General features: G+C 37.3%; 1 protein-coding gene across 8 annotated transcripts in view; it reads left to right on the top strand.

Moving 5' to 3' along the window:
* nphp4 (nephronophthisis 4) overlaps positions 1–13623 on the top strand; it is a 284225-nt gene that overhangs the window by 236889 nt on the left and 33713 nt on the right. For all 8 annotated transcript variants that reach the window (XM_087264575.1, XM_087264571.1, XM_087264574.1 and 5 more), the window contains exons 18-19: positions 7768–7899; positions 11175–11371. In XM_087264575.1, coding sequence (XP_087120701.1) covers positions 7768–7899; positions 11175–11371 — 329 coding nt within the window. The remainder of the gene's footprint in view (positions 1–7767; positions 7900–11174; positions 11372–13623) is intronic.

Here is a 13623-nt window from a genome sequence, read left to right as displayed (position 1 = left end):
TCTAGATTAAAGAACCCCATATTTAAATGATTTCCAAAGCTGAAAGTGCATTGTGCAGGGTAAATAGGGGTCTAATGGAGGCATCTAAAGATAAACCGGGAGGTATGAAATGATGCACCCAACTGGGAGGTATAAAGTAATCGAACCCACTGAGGAAAAACTGGGTGATATTTTTGATGTTTTTAGAAATTAATAAAAGTTTTGGATGCTTAACAGTTCTCGAATGGGTTCGTATGGCTGTAGGGCTCACTTTAGTTAACAATATTGTACAAGATTGTTCTGGGCTGTTTTATGTATATGCATGAGAGGGTTTTTTGAAGTCTTGGGAACTCTTTGAAAAGTTTACGGGTGCTATAAACTTATGAAATACATTTGTGTTGGTTTAAAAGCAAACTTCAGCTAGATAAAGAGACTACAAATCTTCAGAAGTATATTCTTTGAGATCATCTTTCTTTAATATTAATGCTGTTTTCTCTTTTAGAATAATCCAGCAAACCTCTCATTTTTTCTACTAATGCTGATTTGGTTTAATACAGTGTTTTGGATGTGTAGCAGTATGTGAGGGATTTGTTACAGAATTGCAATGTATTTCAGCATAAATCCTAAAACTTGATCTGATCTTTCACTAAGCACAAATACAGTCTGCTCTTGCAAATAACAAAAAATACCCCCCTCCCCCCCAACCCTTAGTTTGTTCTTTCAGCACAGTTTCACTGTCTCGAACAGCAGTGAGTTTGATGCAAAAATAATGATAATAATGTAAAGAAGTAAAAAACTATTCATCAATGAAAACATATAAGGTAACTTTATTAGGTACACTTACTAGTACAGGGTTGGACCCCTTTTTGCCTTCAGAACCGCTTTAATCCTTCGTGGGATAGATTCAACAAGGTACTGGAAAAATTCCTCAGAGATGTTGGTCCCTGTTGACAGGATAGCATCACGCAGCTGCTGCAGATTTGTTAGTTACACATACATGATGCAAATATCCCGTTCCAACACATCCCAACAGTGCTCTATTGGATTGAGATATGGTGACTGCGTAGTCCATTTGAGTACAGCGAACTCATTGTCATGTTCATGAAACTAGTTTAAGATGATTTGTGCTTTGGGACATGGCGCATTATCATGCTCAAAGTAGCCATGAGAAGATGGGTACACTGTGGTCATAAAGGGATGGACATAGCAAAAATTCTCAGGTAGGCTGTGTGCCAAAGTGTGCCAAGAAAATATTACACCATTACACCATCACCACCACCAACCTGAACTGTTGATACAAGGCAAGATGGATCCATGCTTTCATGTTGTGGATGTCAAACTCTGACTCTACCATCCGAATGTTGCAGCAGAAATCGAGACTCATCAGACCAGGCAACGTTTTTTCAATATACTATTGTCCAATTTTGGTGAGCCTGTGCAAATTGTAGCCTCAGTTTCCTGCTTTTTGATGACAGGAGTGGCACCCGGTGAGGTCTTCTGCTGCTGTAGCCCATCCGCCTCAAGGTTTGATATGTTATTTATTCAGAGATGCTTTTCTGCATATCTCGGTTGTGACAAGTGGTTTTTTGAGTTACTGTTGCCTTTCTATCAGCTGGATCCAGTCTGGCCATTCCTCTCTGACCTCTGGCATCAACAAGGAATTTGGCCCTAAAAAATTGCCACTCACTGGCTATTTTCTCTTTTTCGGAACATTCTCTGTAAACCCTACAGATGGTTGTGATTGAAAATCCCAGTAGGTCAGCAGTTTCTGAAATACTCAGACCAGCCCGTCTGGCACCATCAACTATACCACCATGACCATGCCTACATGCCTAAATGCATTGAGTTGCCTTGTGATTGGCTGACTAGAAATTTGCTTTAACGAGCAGTTGGACAGCTGTATTTAATAAAGTGGCCAATAAGTGTATATTAAAAATGCATCTAAAAAAAAAAATAAATACAATTTTTTGTAAAACAGTTAAATGACGGCTAACAATGGTATTTGCGTTTTAGTATAATTTTACTAAGTTAACTATTACAGAAACATTAAAAAATATATTTCAAACAGTACCTTTTAGTTTAGGGCAGCTTTTGTGGTGAAATGGATTTGTTAAGTACTTTACATGTTTATATCTTAAAGTTGTTAAAAAGAAAGAAAAATCCATGTAATAACCCTTTTAGAACCACAGATTTAGCATTCAGTTATTTTCCCACCTGGTTGTGTTCACTTAAGGCATAACTGACTGCTCTCAAGTGAACACTTGGCTAGATCGACAGTTTGACAGCTTTTTGTGAGTTTTGCCCTTTTATGTGCTGAAAGTAGCACATTCTTGTTTGTGTTTTGGTTCATCTCAGTTTGCACACAAAGAAAAAAACTTGTTTTTACAGACCATCTAAAGGGACATTTTATAATGCATCAGTAACATTACATGATTTGACTGATTTTCTTATTGTATGCAGACAATGTGTCACTTCAATCAAAAGAAAGAGTGAAGTATTCTCTTAATCAGAAACAACCAAATTATCTTCCTCTTTGAGAGGAATTTGGCCCCCTGGCCACACACTGCAAACTATTAAACATTTGACATTTTCTCTCATTTATGCATTGTTTTTATATATTTCACAGTCATGTGAACAAATATATTAGCATTTTTCATATATTTTTAAAAGTCTGTAACTGACATCTTTGCTAATACCTTTGCAGTTTGTGTTGAGCTACTCCTTTTTATAGATACTTTTTTTTTTTTGCAATTCTTTTGTTGTCCAAGCACATGATTCAAACCAGGCACTGCAAATGTTTTGTTTTATAGGGCAGTTTTAGCTTGTCTCATTGTTTAGACTCCAGGTTAACTGACTTCTGACTCCAATTAGCTTTTCGAGAAGTCATTAGCCTTGGGATTCACCTTTTTTCACTTTGTGCTGTGAATGTTTAGATGGTGTGTTCGGTTAAGACACAAACACATATCATTAGGTGTTATTTATTTTAAATAGATAGTGTGGTTGTTTGTTGAGTATAGATAAAAGTAGCTGACCAGTAAAACTAGGTAAATTTAAAGTGTGTCCTTTTACATAACTTTTTTAATGTCGATATAAATACTATGTAAATTTCTCTACTGCATGATTTATTCATGCATTATTCATTAGTGAATTTGTTCTTTATTTAAATATTGTAAAAATCATAAAGGTTAGTGATATTTAACCTGTTTTGCCCGCTAACTTAACCCTTCATCGAAAAATCTAATCCTCTCCAGGTGCTGTAGGACTTTTTTCTCTGGCTCTCCTCATTTACTTTGACCTTACTTGAATAATTAAAGCTAAATTTCCCATTGTGCTGGCCTGAAGCACCTTAATTATGTATTTAAATGTTTTCTGCCAACTTTTTAAGTAAAATAACAGGTGGTGGTTTAAGAGCCTCTGGCATCCTATTAGACTTAATACGAATTATAATAATAATAATTACAGCTTGAACATATATAGTAGCAGTAGCAAAACAGTATACTAATTCATTATTAAGTTTTTTAAATTAATATATTATTGTAATGGCGAGGCAGTGGCCAGTAGGTAGTGCTGTCGCCTCACAGCAAGAAGGTCGCTGGTTCGAACTGCGGCTCAGTTGGCATTTCTGTGTGGAGTTTGCATGTTCTCCCTGCCTTCGCGTGGGTTTCCTCCGGGTGCTCCGGTTTAGCCCACAGTCCAAAGACATGCAGTACAGGTGAATTGGGTAGGCTAAATTGTCTGTAGTGTATGAGTGTGCGTGTGGATGTTTCCCAGAGATGGGTTGCGGCTGGAAGGGCATCCGCTGCGTGAAAACTTGCTGGATAAGTTGGCGGTTCATTCCGCTGTGGCGACTCCGGATTAATAAAGGGACTAAGCCGACAAGAAAATGAATGAATGAATATTGTTGTAATAAAGATTATTATACTTGTTTGTAAAGTAAAATTTTAATGTTTAAAGTCGTAATTATAGTAAACAATCTCAGCATCCAAATATATCAACAAACAGGTATGATAAATGTATGAAATTACTGGTAAAAGATATTTGTGTAATTTAATTTAATGTATTATTTATTTATTTGTTTATTTATTTATTTTATTACCATGTCCTAGCCATGGCATGCTAACATAACACAACTTTCTTCTCATGCAGATCTGACTTGCGGTGTTCCACAGGAATCGATTCCTGCATCCTAGCAATTCTCGTTATATATGTTGCGCTTAGGAATCATAATGAGAAAGTTTGTAATTATGTATCACTGCTATGCAGATAATACATAGATTTATATACCTATTCTGGCTCAACGATAACTTGATGCTTTTGAATGAAGATAAAACCTGAGTTATTATTTTTGTCCTCCACAGCATTCTAGCAAACCACCAACTGATCTTGGTGTTTCAAAGCAGGATGGGCTTTAAAACGACTATTCATGCTTTGATTTTCACGCGATTAGATTATTGTAATTCTTTACATATTGGTCTACTTTCATCTTCTGTTTCTAGACTTCTAGACCGCCCGTTTGCTCAAGAGTGGCCACAAATATGACCATATCACAACATTGGTGTTCGATTCATTTCCAAATAGACTTTAAAATTATACTCTTTGTTTATAAAACCTTGCATAACCTAGCACCACTGTATCTTCCTGATCTAATCACGGCCAAGGCCCAAACCCGATCGCTTAGATCAAATTCTGACTGCCATCTATTGCAAATACCTCAATCTCATCTCAAATGCAGGGGCGATAGAGCCTTTGCAGTAGTGGGTCCAAAAATATGGAATATGTTACCATCAAAAATCAGAATAGCACTCACTCCATCTGTTTTTAAATCGATGTTAAAGACTTATCTTTTTTCGAGTGCATTTAATATTCCCTACTGTTGGTTCCAGGCTACACTAAATTGCTTTTTTCTTGGAAACTTTTACTGTTGTTACTATTGTTTTATATTGTTGTTTTTATTGTAATGTATGGCTGTTTTTTACCTGCTACTGCTATTGTACAGCTCATTGGTCGACCAAAGGTTGTAATTAAATGTGCTCTAGAAATAAACTTTGATTTAGATAAATAAAACAATTATTTAATCAAACTCTCTTTCGTATCCTAATTACAGACACATTGTTTTAATATGACCATGTACATTTGCATATAACTTTTGTTCATTTCAGTGGTTTTTATGACAAATTATTATCAAGCTGCACACATTATCACTGTCTGGGAACAGATATCCCTTCGTGTGAAAAACAAGCTCAAATAACCACCACCACCGCTTATTAAAACAAGTTAAATGCCTAGTGTAACCATTTATGCCTCACTGTTTTATTATTGACAAAATAAGTGTGTTTAATGTGCAGATGTCTGATTTATGTATCCCTCTATTACAGTTTTCATTGGAGTTTCAATCAATCACAGGCAATTCCCTGAAACGCACACACATTCTCTTCCACAAAAACAAAACACACACACACACACACACACACACACATACACAAATACACAAAGGCACAAACACGTTCAATCCTCCACTCTGAGTCTGACCTGTGTCTCAGACGTGTAATTACAGCTCTCACCTGTCTGTAATCACAGGTAAAGCACATCCAATGTTTGGGGCGGTTGATGCTTGTTGTGAAACCCAAGGGAGCAAAGCACTTATACTGCAGTTTAGACAATTCACTGCCTCTCAACGTGCAGCAATCACAGGCGAGAGATAGAGAAGAGCAAAGATAAGGGTCATTGGCCAAGGAGAGCATCTACACCAACCATTCAGTTTTTTCTGCATAACTATTCTTTTCTTGTTTTGGGTGGATGGGGGTTATTTCTGTGGGTTATTGCTGATTAACATTGCTTCTATTTTGTATTTGGCTTTAAAATGTTGTAGGGCACCAATCAATGCATATTCTGTTTTGCCTTGTGCCAGTCATCATCAATACATCTGAATAACAGCAAGGCCAGTCCTTTTGTTTGGATGCAATGCATTCATTCTGTGTTTACAAACAAGCAGAACAGCCAACAGTCAAGCAGAATAAATAATTTAAATGTATTATTATTACTTTTTTTTACTTTGGAGAATGTAGGAAGAGAAAGGTAGCAATGATAAGACTTGCGATTTTAATGCATCACCACAGTGCTTCCCATGATATAAAACAGATAACAGAACTAAAATAATAAAGAATTTTATATTGAATTGTCATTTTATAATTGTTATTATTAATGTGCTAACATTTTTTAGAATATTTAATATGCATTGATGATTATGTTTCAACTGGTAACATGTGATTTAATATTAACAGATGAAGAGAGAAGCTTTTCATTTCTTCAACCACCATGTTGGGAGACCCATTCAGTGGAGATTGAGAAGATTGTCTGATTCAGAAAGGTCAAATTATTGGCTTGCAGCAAGAAAATTAAAGAAGATTGCTGAAACTACTAAAATTGAGTGAAGAACTGTCACTTAGCTGATGGTTGATAATAAAGCTTGTTTGGCATGCTGTTTTGTGAGAGAGCTCTGAGCTTATGAGATCCTCCTCCTTGACTATTGTATCAAGTTGGTATGTTCAATTTACTTAGGTTGCGTGTTTTTTGGACTGTGGAAGGAAACTGGTGAACCCAGGAAAAACCCACGCGAGCACGGATAGAACATGTAAACTTTAGAAGAGACTTTAACCGGAGACATTCTTGCTGTGAGGCAGTGCTAATCACCGTGTCGCTGTGTTGCCCATCTGGAAAGGAGAGGGAGTAGGGGTGGGTAGGGGGGGGTATTCTTTAAGATGAAGATATTGAGATAAGAAAACTCTGGTTATTTATATTGAGTTAGGAATCATCTAATGAGAGAATCAATCATGAGCTGATGCGGGACCAGCTGAGAACAATCATAAGCACATGATCCTCTCGAAATTCGTTTATAAATAAACTTAACTTAAAAATTAGAAGAATAGGGAGGAACTTTCATCTTTCATCACTTAAACGTCTGGTGAAACCAAGTCCTTATAAAACAACAGAACTCATGGCTATGCTTAATAGTGAAAATAAGCATTTCCACATACACAGTGTAATGGGAACTCAAGGGATTGGGACTAAACAGCTGTGTAGCTTTAAGAAAACCACTTATCGCTGAGGTTAATCAGAAAAAAGGCTTGAGTTTACCTGGAAGCATGATTGGATTTTGTAGCAGTGGAAGAAGGCCATGTAGCCCGATGAGTCCAGATTTAACCTGTTCCAGTGATGGGCACATTAGGGTAAGAAGAGAGACAGACGAAGTGATGCATCGATCATGCCTAGTACCTACCATACAAGACTATGGATTCTGCAATTGGTCAGGTTTACGCTTGGCATCTTTATGCGCACAAGAGGTCAGCTGACTACCTGAATATACTGAAAGAACATTATCCATCAAAAGTTTTCTTCCCTGATAACATTATTATATTACAATATTCAAGATTCTAGGTGCTTAGTTTGAGAAAGGGTGGTTTAGAGAGCATATTTTTTCCACATGGATTGACCACCACAGAGTCCAGATCTTAACCTTGTTAAGAGTTTTTGGAATGTGCTGGAGAAGACTTTGCAGAGCGGTCTGAATCTCCAATAATCAATACAAGATCTTGGCGAAACAATTAATGCAACAGTGGATGGGAATAAATGTTGTGACATTATCTGATCACACATTCACGCTTTCAAAAGTAATGCCATGTATAAACGTGGAACATGTTTTGTCACAATCTCTGTAGAATATGTACAGTAAGCTACATCATGCAACCTGCCTGAAATAAAACTAATCTCTTATATTCCTCTTTCTGACAGGTGGCAGTGTGTGGAATACTCAGAGTTCTCCAGCTGTTCCTCCGTCGTTCTCTCATGTTCTCCAGCCCAACGATGGCCCTCAGGGTTTAGCAGGAGGAAGAGTGTCTGCTTTAACACTCCTCCAGCTTAACGGTACGCCACATCATCTCTCTGACGCAGCAGAGCTTGACTTCACATCCGCAGAACTCAAGAGCTCTGCACTTCTCCAGCTCTGGAGACTTTACAAAACTACATCATGTGGGATTTGCTGATAATTCCAGAAGAGGATTTAGCCGAGCATTTCCTTATCTAGTTGTAGTGGCCAGTTTTTATTTTCTTCCCTTTTCAGTATCATCGCTTCTTTCTAATGACAGTTTTGTTCAGATTAGTCTTTTGTCTAAGGAACACAGTGTTATGACATGGAAATGCAGTATGTAAAAGCATCATAAGAAGTCAATATTAGTCTTTTCATTACCTTATTGTGTAAGACATTAATCCTTAGGCTTGAAACATGATAAAGGTCACAGAATAGTATGTGGGTGATTTCTATCCATAAACTTTTTATATACTTAATGTGTAATCTTGCTATTCTGGTGGAAACAAACCTGTTCAGCATTTAAATGCTGTGCTCTTACAGTGAATGTGTTTTAACTATCCTGTTCTAGGAGATTGTTCCTCTGCCATGATAGAAGTTAAAACAACAGAAAAAAAATCACAAAATATAAATGTATGCTTAGGTGTGTACCTTGCAGCGCTTCTGAGAATGCAACATGTATTTGCATGACATTATGCTATGCATTCAGACACATTTCAGAAGGCAGCGACGTGTGAAATCAATCTTGCATAGCTAGAAGCCTTTGCATTCATGTAGACATGTACAGCAGCGATTTTACACTGGTGAGCTGTGACCCCAATGCTCACTTAAACATCACTTAATTATTATTCAGTTAATTACTTTATAGGACGACACAGTGGCTCAATGGTTAGCACTGTCACCTCACAGCAAGAAGGTCGCTGGTTCAAGTCCTGGCTGGGTCAGTTGGCATTTCTGTATGGAGTTTGCATGTTCTCCCTGAGTTTGCGTGGGTTTCCTCCAGGTACTCCTGTTTCCTCCACAAATCCAAAGACATGTGCCATAGGTGAATTGGGTAAGCTAAATTGTCTGTAGTGTATGTCTGTGAAAGAGAGTGTAAGGGTGTTTCCCAGTATTGGGTTGCAGCTGGAAGTGCATTCACTACGTAAAGCCCCATTCAGATCACACAATTTTTATTGTCGGTTACGAAAGTTACTGTGTCAGATTATGTGAATCTTGATAAAATCTTGATCTATTGTGGGTAACGAATGTGCCAGACTAAACGTTCCTTTATAATCAGTCATACCATGACGTTTACAAGTGTTATTTCCCAGCACAGTTACAAGTGTTGCTATAACTATATTTCAATATTTAAAATCTTATTTCAATCTCAATAAACACTGATGCTTGCAGACAACTAATAACTACTTTATTTAAGGGCATTATTTATGACATGGATAGGATCAAACTTATAATTCGTTTTTATTATTAAGATATTTACTTTGAAATCTAAATTTTTATTTTCCTGCCATGGGTTTCTTATTAAACACTCTCTCGCCTGAACTTGCCGTGAGTGAGAAAATAAAAAACACAAAAGCAGCAGCAAGGAAAAATCAGATGCTCAAGACATAATCTTTAAAATAATGACATACAGTAACTGATTTTTGTGATACAATCGCAGTGAAGCATCCTTTAAATCCTAATTTTCCTCTGAGCAAACAAATGAGTAGTGGAGGGGCACAATCAAAAATATAATTTGTATAATTTTCTTGGATTGTAAAAAGACTTTCATTTGCTATAATGTTTTACTTAATTTTAATGTGTCTTTTGTTGGTCAGTTATCTATAAACAAGAATAGCGAAAAACATTTGAGGTAATGCACTTCAAAACAATTCCGCTATATGCACCAAAACACGAATTTCTGTGTTGATTGTGTTGGTTTGTTAAATAAAATAATAATTTAGCCTAAATAAAATTAAAACAAAATATTTACAGTTTTAGAGAAGCCTATATTAAACTGTTTTCACTATTAATGACAACAGTAAAAGCTTTTCAATGTATTCGCAGCACTGAACGTTCCCAGATTACCTCGGAAGAACAAACTCTGTTGCAAGGATGAGAAAACTCAGAAACACATTGGGAGAATGAAGATGTCTGCATATTTGTGCCAGTCTGTCAGATAAAATTGCTATAAACCTCTTAATATTTGAGATGATCTGATCTTATTCAGCCATGACCCACCCATAAGTAAGTATGCAGCCTATTTTTTTGATTACCTGACCGGCGCATTAACAGCAGCACCCGCTGAGATAACCAAGAAATGATGTGCTCCTATTGCACACTGTCACCCATATGACAGAACTCATCGTGAAGAACGAGAAAATTTTTTTACATGCTAGACTTTCTGTGATGGTGTCTTGAGGCATTGCAGGCATGCCACATTACACAAGAAGAATCGATTGAATCCTGTGTCACGATGCCCATTTGTCATTTACGAATCCCCATGACACCCTACATGAAGAAAATCGTACCGAAATTGTGACAAATTTGTGTGATCTGACCGGGGCTTAAAACATATGCTGAAAAAGTTGGTGGTTAATTCCGCTGTGGCGACCCTTGATTAATAAAGGAACTAAGCCGAAGAGAATATGAATGATATATGCAAACTAAAGCAAACCTGCAGAATGTATAGAGTTTCATTTTGCTTAAAACGTGAGCATGTGTGTGTGTGTGTGTTTCAGCATCCATCCTGGTTTATCTGTACACTAAAGACCCATCAGCCTGTGACTGTGGCAGACATAAGTGCCACATGATGTCACGTCCTGCAAAGATAAGTGAGACAAAGCCAGTGAAAAATCACACCATGGCTCCCGCATGTCTCAGGGCCACGAGAGGGCATTTACAGGAGGGACTGTGTGTATGTCACTGATGAGATGGAGATAAAGAGAGAGCTTCAACATACTCTTATTCATCACAAAGAGGCCTATTGTCTCTAGTCTCTATTCCTCAGTCTCTCACTTTCCGTAGGAAGGAATACAATGGGAATTTAGGTTTTAAAAAAAAAAACACTTAGACCCAGTGTCTTTTGATCCTCTGTCGTTCTGTCTTCATTGGCGTAAAATCACCGGATTATGTTAGTTGCAAGGTTGAATCGCGTTGAAGCGTGAATCTCAGAGCAGGTAAATCTGAAAGCTGCTCTCGTTGGGTGGGAGTGAAAACTGGAAAAGACAAAGATGGATCTGGGGCCAAATGAAGGTTGAAAAGTGGCCCCCGAGGAAGTGAGAAAAGAAGCATGTGTGTCTTGCAGGGCGAAAGCTGTTGTTTATATGCATGTGTATGTGTGTGTGTGTTGCAGCGAGCAATGCCAGACGAGCCCGTCGGTTGCCAGAAATCAACAGTGAACTGGCCAGACTCTTGCAAAGCAGCATGAGGGAAGTGGGCGGAGCCGAAGAGAAGGAAGTGCGCCAGAGGAAAATTGACAGAATGGCAGCTGTCCGTCAACTCGAGGAGCAGAAAGACGAGCCCCCTTTTCAGGACTACACAAACGTCACGGTAAGAAAGAAGGACATCTTTCTATCGAGCTCCATTGAATATCTGTCTGTCTCTGCAGGAGCTGAGTGACGTTCTCTACTGCTGCCCACCACGTGGTCTTGACATTCACTCCAAAGTCAATAGGGATAGTTCACTCAAGAAATCAGTCATTTACTCGCTGTCGTGACATTTTACAACCATTAGACCTTTTTTCTTTCAGGCATGAGTCATCCGAGAGGTTTTTATGAACTTTATCGCTTGATTCTTTGAAAAGATTGGGAAATCTCTTTTAGATCTAGTGTCTGGGTATGTGTAGTGTGTAATAATAACATTCAATGTTGTGCTCGTTCCTTTAAAAGAGTTATTCAGAGTTCATACGGTCATAAAAAACCTGGAAAAGTCATGGAATTCTGACATGACATTTTCCAGGCCTGGTAAAGTTTTGGAAAAACAGAAAAACCCACAAAGTTTTGGATAAATCATGGAAAACAAATATCTGTATTCTTGAATATAGGTTACAATGTTTCCTCTGGGATGTTTTCCAGCTGTGGCGGCAGGCCTTTTGCACAGATCTACCAACTACCTATGGCTTTATTTCAATGATAAATGTTTAGCATGTTTATGTAGTGAGTATTTCTTCATTTATTAGATTTACTAGGATTATTTATGAATGTCTCCAATAGACCTACAGAGTGGCATTAATGCATCCTGAAGTAAAGTGAAACGGCTATAAACTCCAGCAAGATAAAGTCTTTGTTTGTTGTATGCAGAATCACAGACCTTTATCTGTAAATAATGTATAATTATGGAAAATGTGTTCATCGTAACTGAAAGCTATACGATGTGTTTGCTGTCCTCCTGTCAGTCAGCATGTCACCTCAAAGGGTTAAACAAACAACGCACAGCACTACTATGGTTACAGAAAAGTTCACGGTCATAATTCACTTAACTTTTAATACATTTTGGTGCGATTATAACCTGCTATTTAAAAAAAAAAAGTCAATGTTTTGATTGAGAAGCTGTAATGTAGCCGTGGCGGGATGAATTTTGGTGTGGCGTCCTGCCATGGAAGAATAAATGTAGCGGAAACCTTGGGTTAGTTGTCTTGACTTCCATTCTATCCTTGGCCCATTACATACTCTCACATTTTTAGTTTGGTGTAATTGTTGTCTAAATCATTTTTACATAGATATAAATATAAATTGAAACTAAATAGACTGCTGCGTGTTTTACGTAATGCTGTAATAAATTTGAACATGCATTGTTTTTCTTTTACCATGCATATGTAGACATTGCATGAAGCATTAGGTCATGAAAATTTACTTCTTAGAAAAATCATGGAAAGTCATGGAATTTTTGTAATAAAAATGTGCATGAACCCTGGTTATTAGTTATAGTTACTAGTTACTTCTCACAAATAGTTACTAAGTTAGTAACTGAGTTACATAATTATAAAAGTAAATAATTACAGAGGAAGTAATTATTGCGTTTCTTTAAAAAAAATCTTATTTGTCAAATGACTTTAAAATAAATATAAAACATTATAGACTAATCTACACTATTTTAATGTGGTTGTGGGACAATGTGAAAGACAATGGCAGCATGTTCTCAACTATATATCTAGATATTATTTTGTTTCATTTTGTCTGAGTAATAAGTAGGCCCACACGGAATCTGCCCAAGCAGAATTCAGCAGATTTTCCGCCGATTTTTTGCAGAATTCCGCAGATTTTTAGCCCATGATTAATTCTGTTTATTTACTTGAGTAAATGTGTAAATCTGAATTTATTCAGTTTTTATTCAGTAATTTATTACTTTTTAATTCATATATTAAGGTTTTAGTTATGATACTCCGCTGGATACTCCCAAAATAATTCCGCAGAAATCCGCAGATTTTTACCAAAATTCTCCACAGAAATAGCAAAAAACGTCTGCAGATTCCGTCTGGCCCTGTGTTTGCGGTGGAGAAAAGTTAATTTGTTTATTTGCTTTGACGTCGTGGCTTCGTCTCCTCCTTTAGTAGCGGAGCTCACGTTATCACCTGCATAGCCACTTCTTTAGTGGTGGCATGTGACAACCTGAGGTGCTTCATTAGACTAGAATTACTCGTCACAGATGCAGAGACTCTTCAGAGACTTTTTTCCTGGGCATAAGTTCCAGGATACATAAGCATTTCTGTCTTTTACCTCAAGGAGGGAAAAATAGTGCTTATATTTCTAGCTTGCAAAGGTTACCTTTGAACTTGTTGGATTTGCCATCGTTCTGACGCCTGG

This window comes from Danio rerio, chromosome 8 (genome assembly GCF_052040795.2).
Source record: "Danio rerio strain M-AB ecotype USA chromosome 8, GRCz13ab, whole genome shotgun sequence".
Taxonomy (NCBI): Eukaryota; Metazoa; Chordata; class Actinopteri; order Cypriniformes; family Danionidae; genus Danio; species Danio rerio.
The sequence above is the reverse complement of the archived record's forward strand: the minus strand, read 5'-3'. Positions and strand labels throughout refer to the sequence as shown.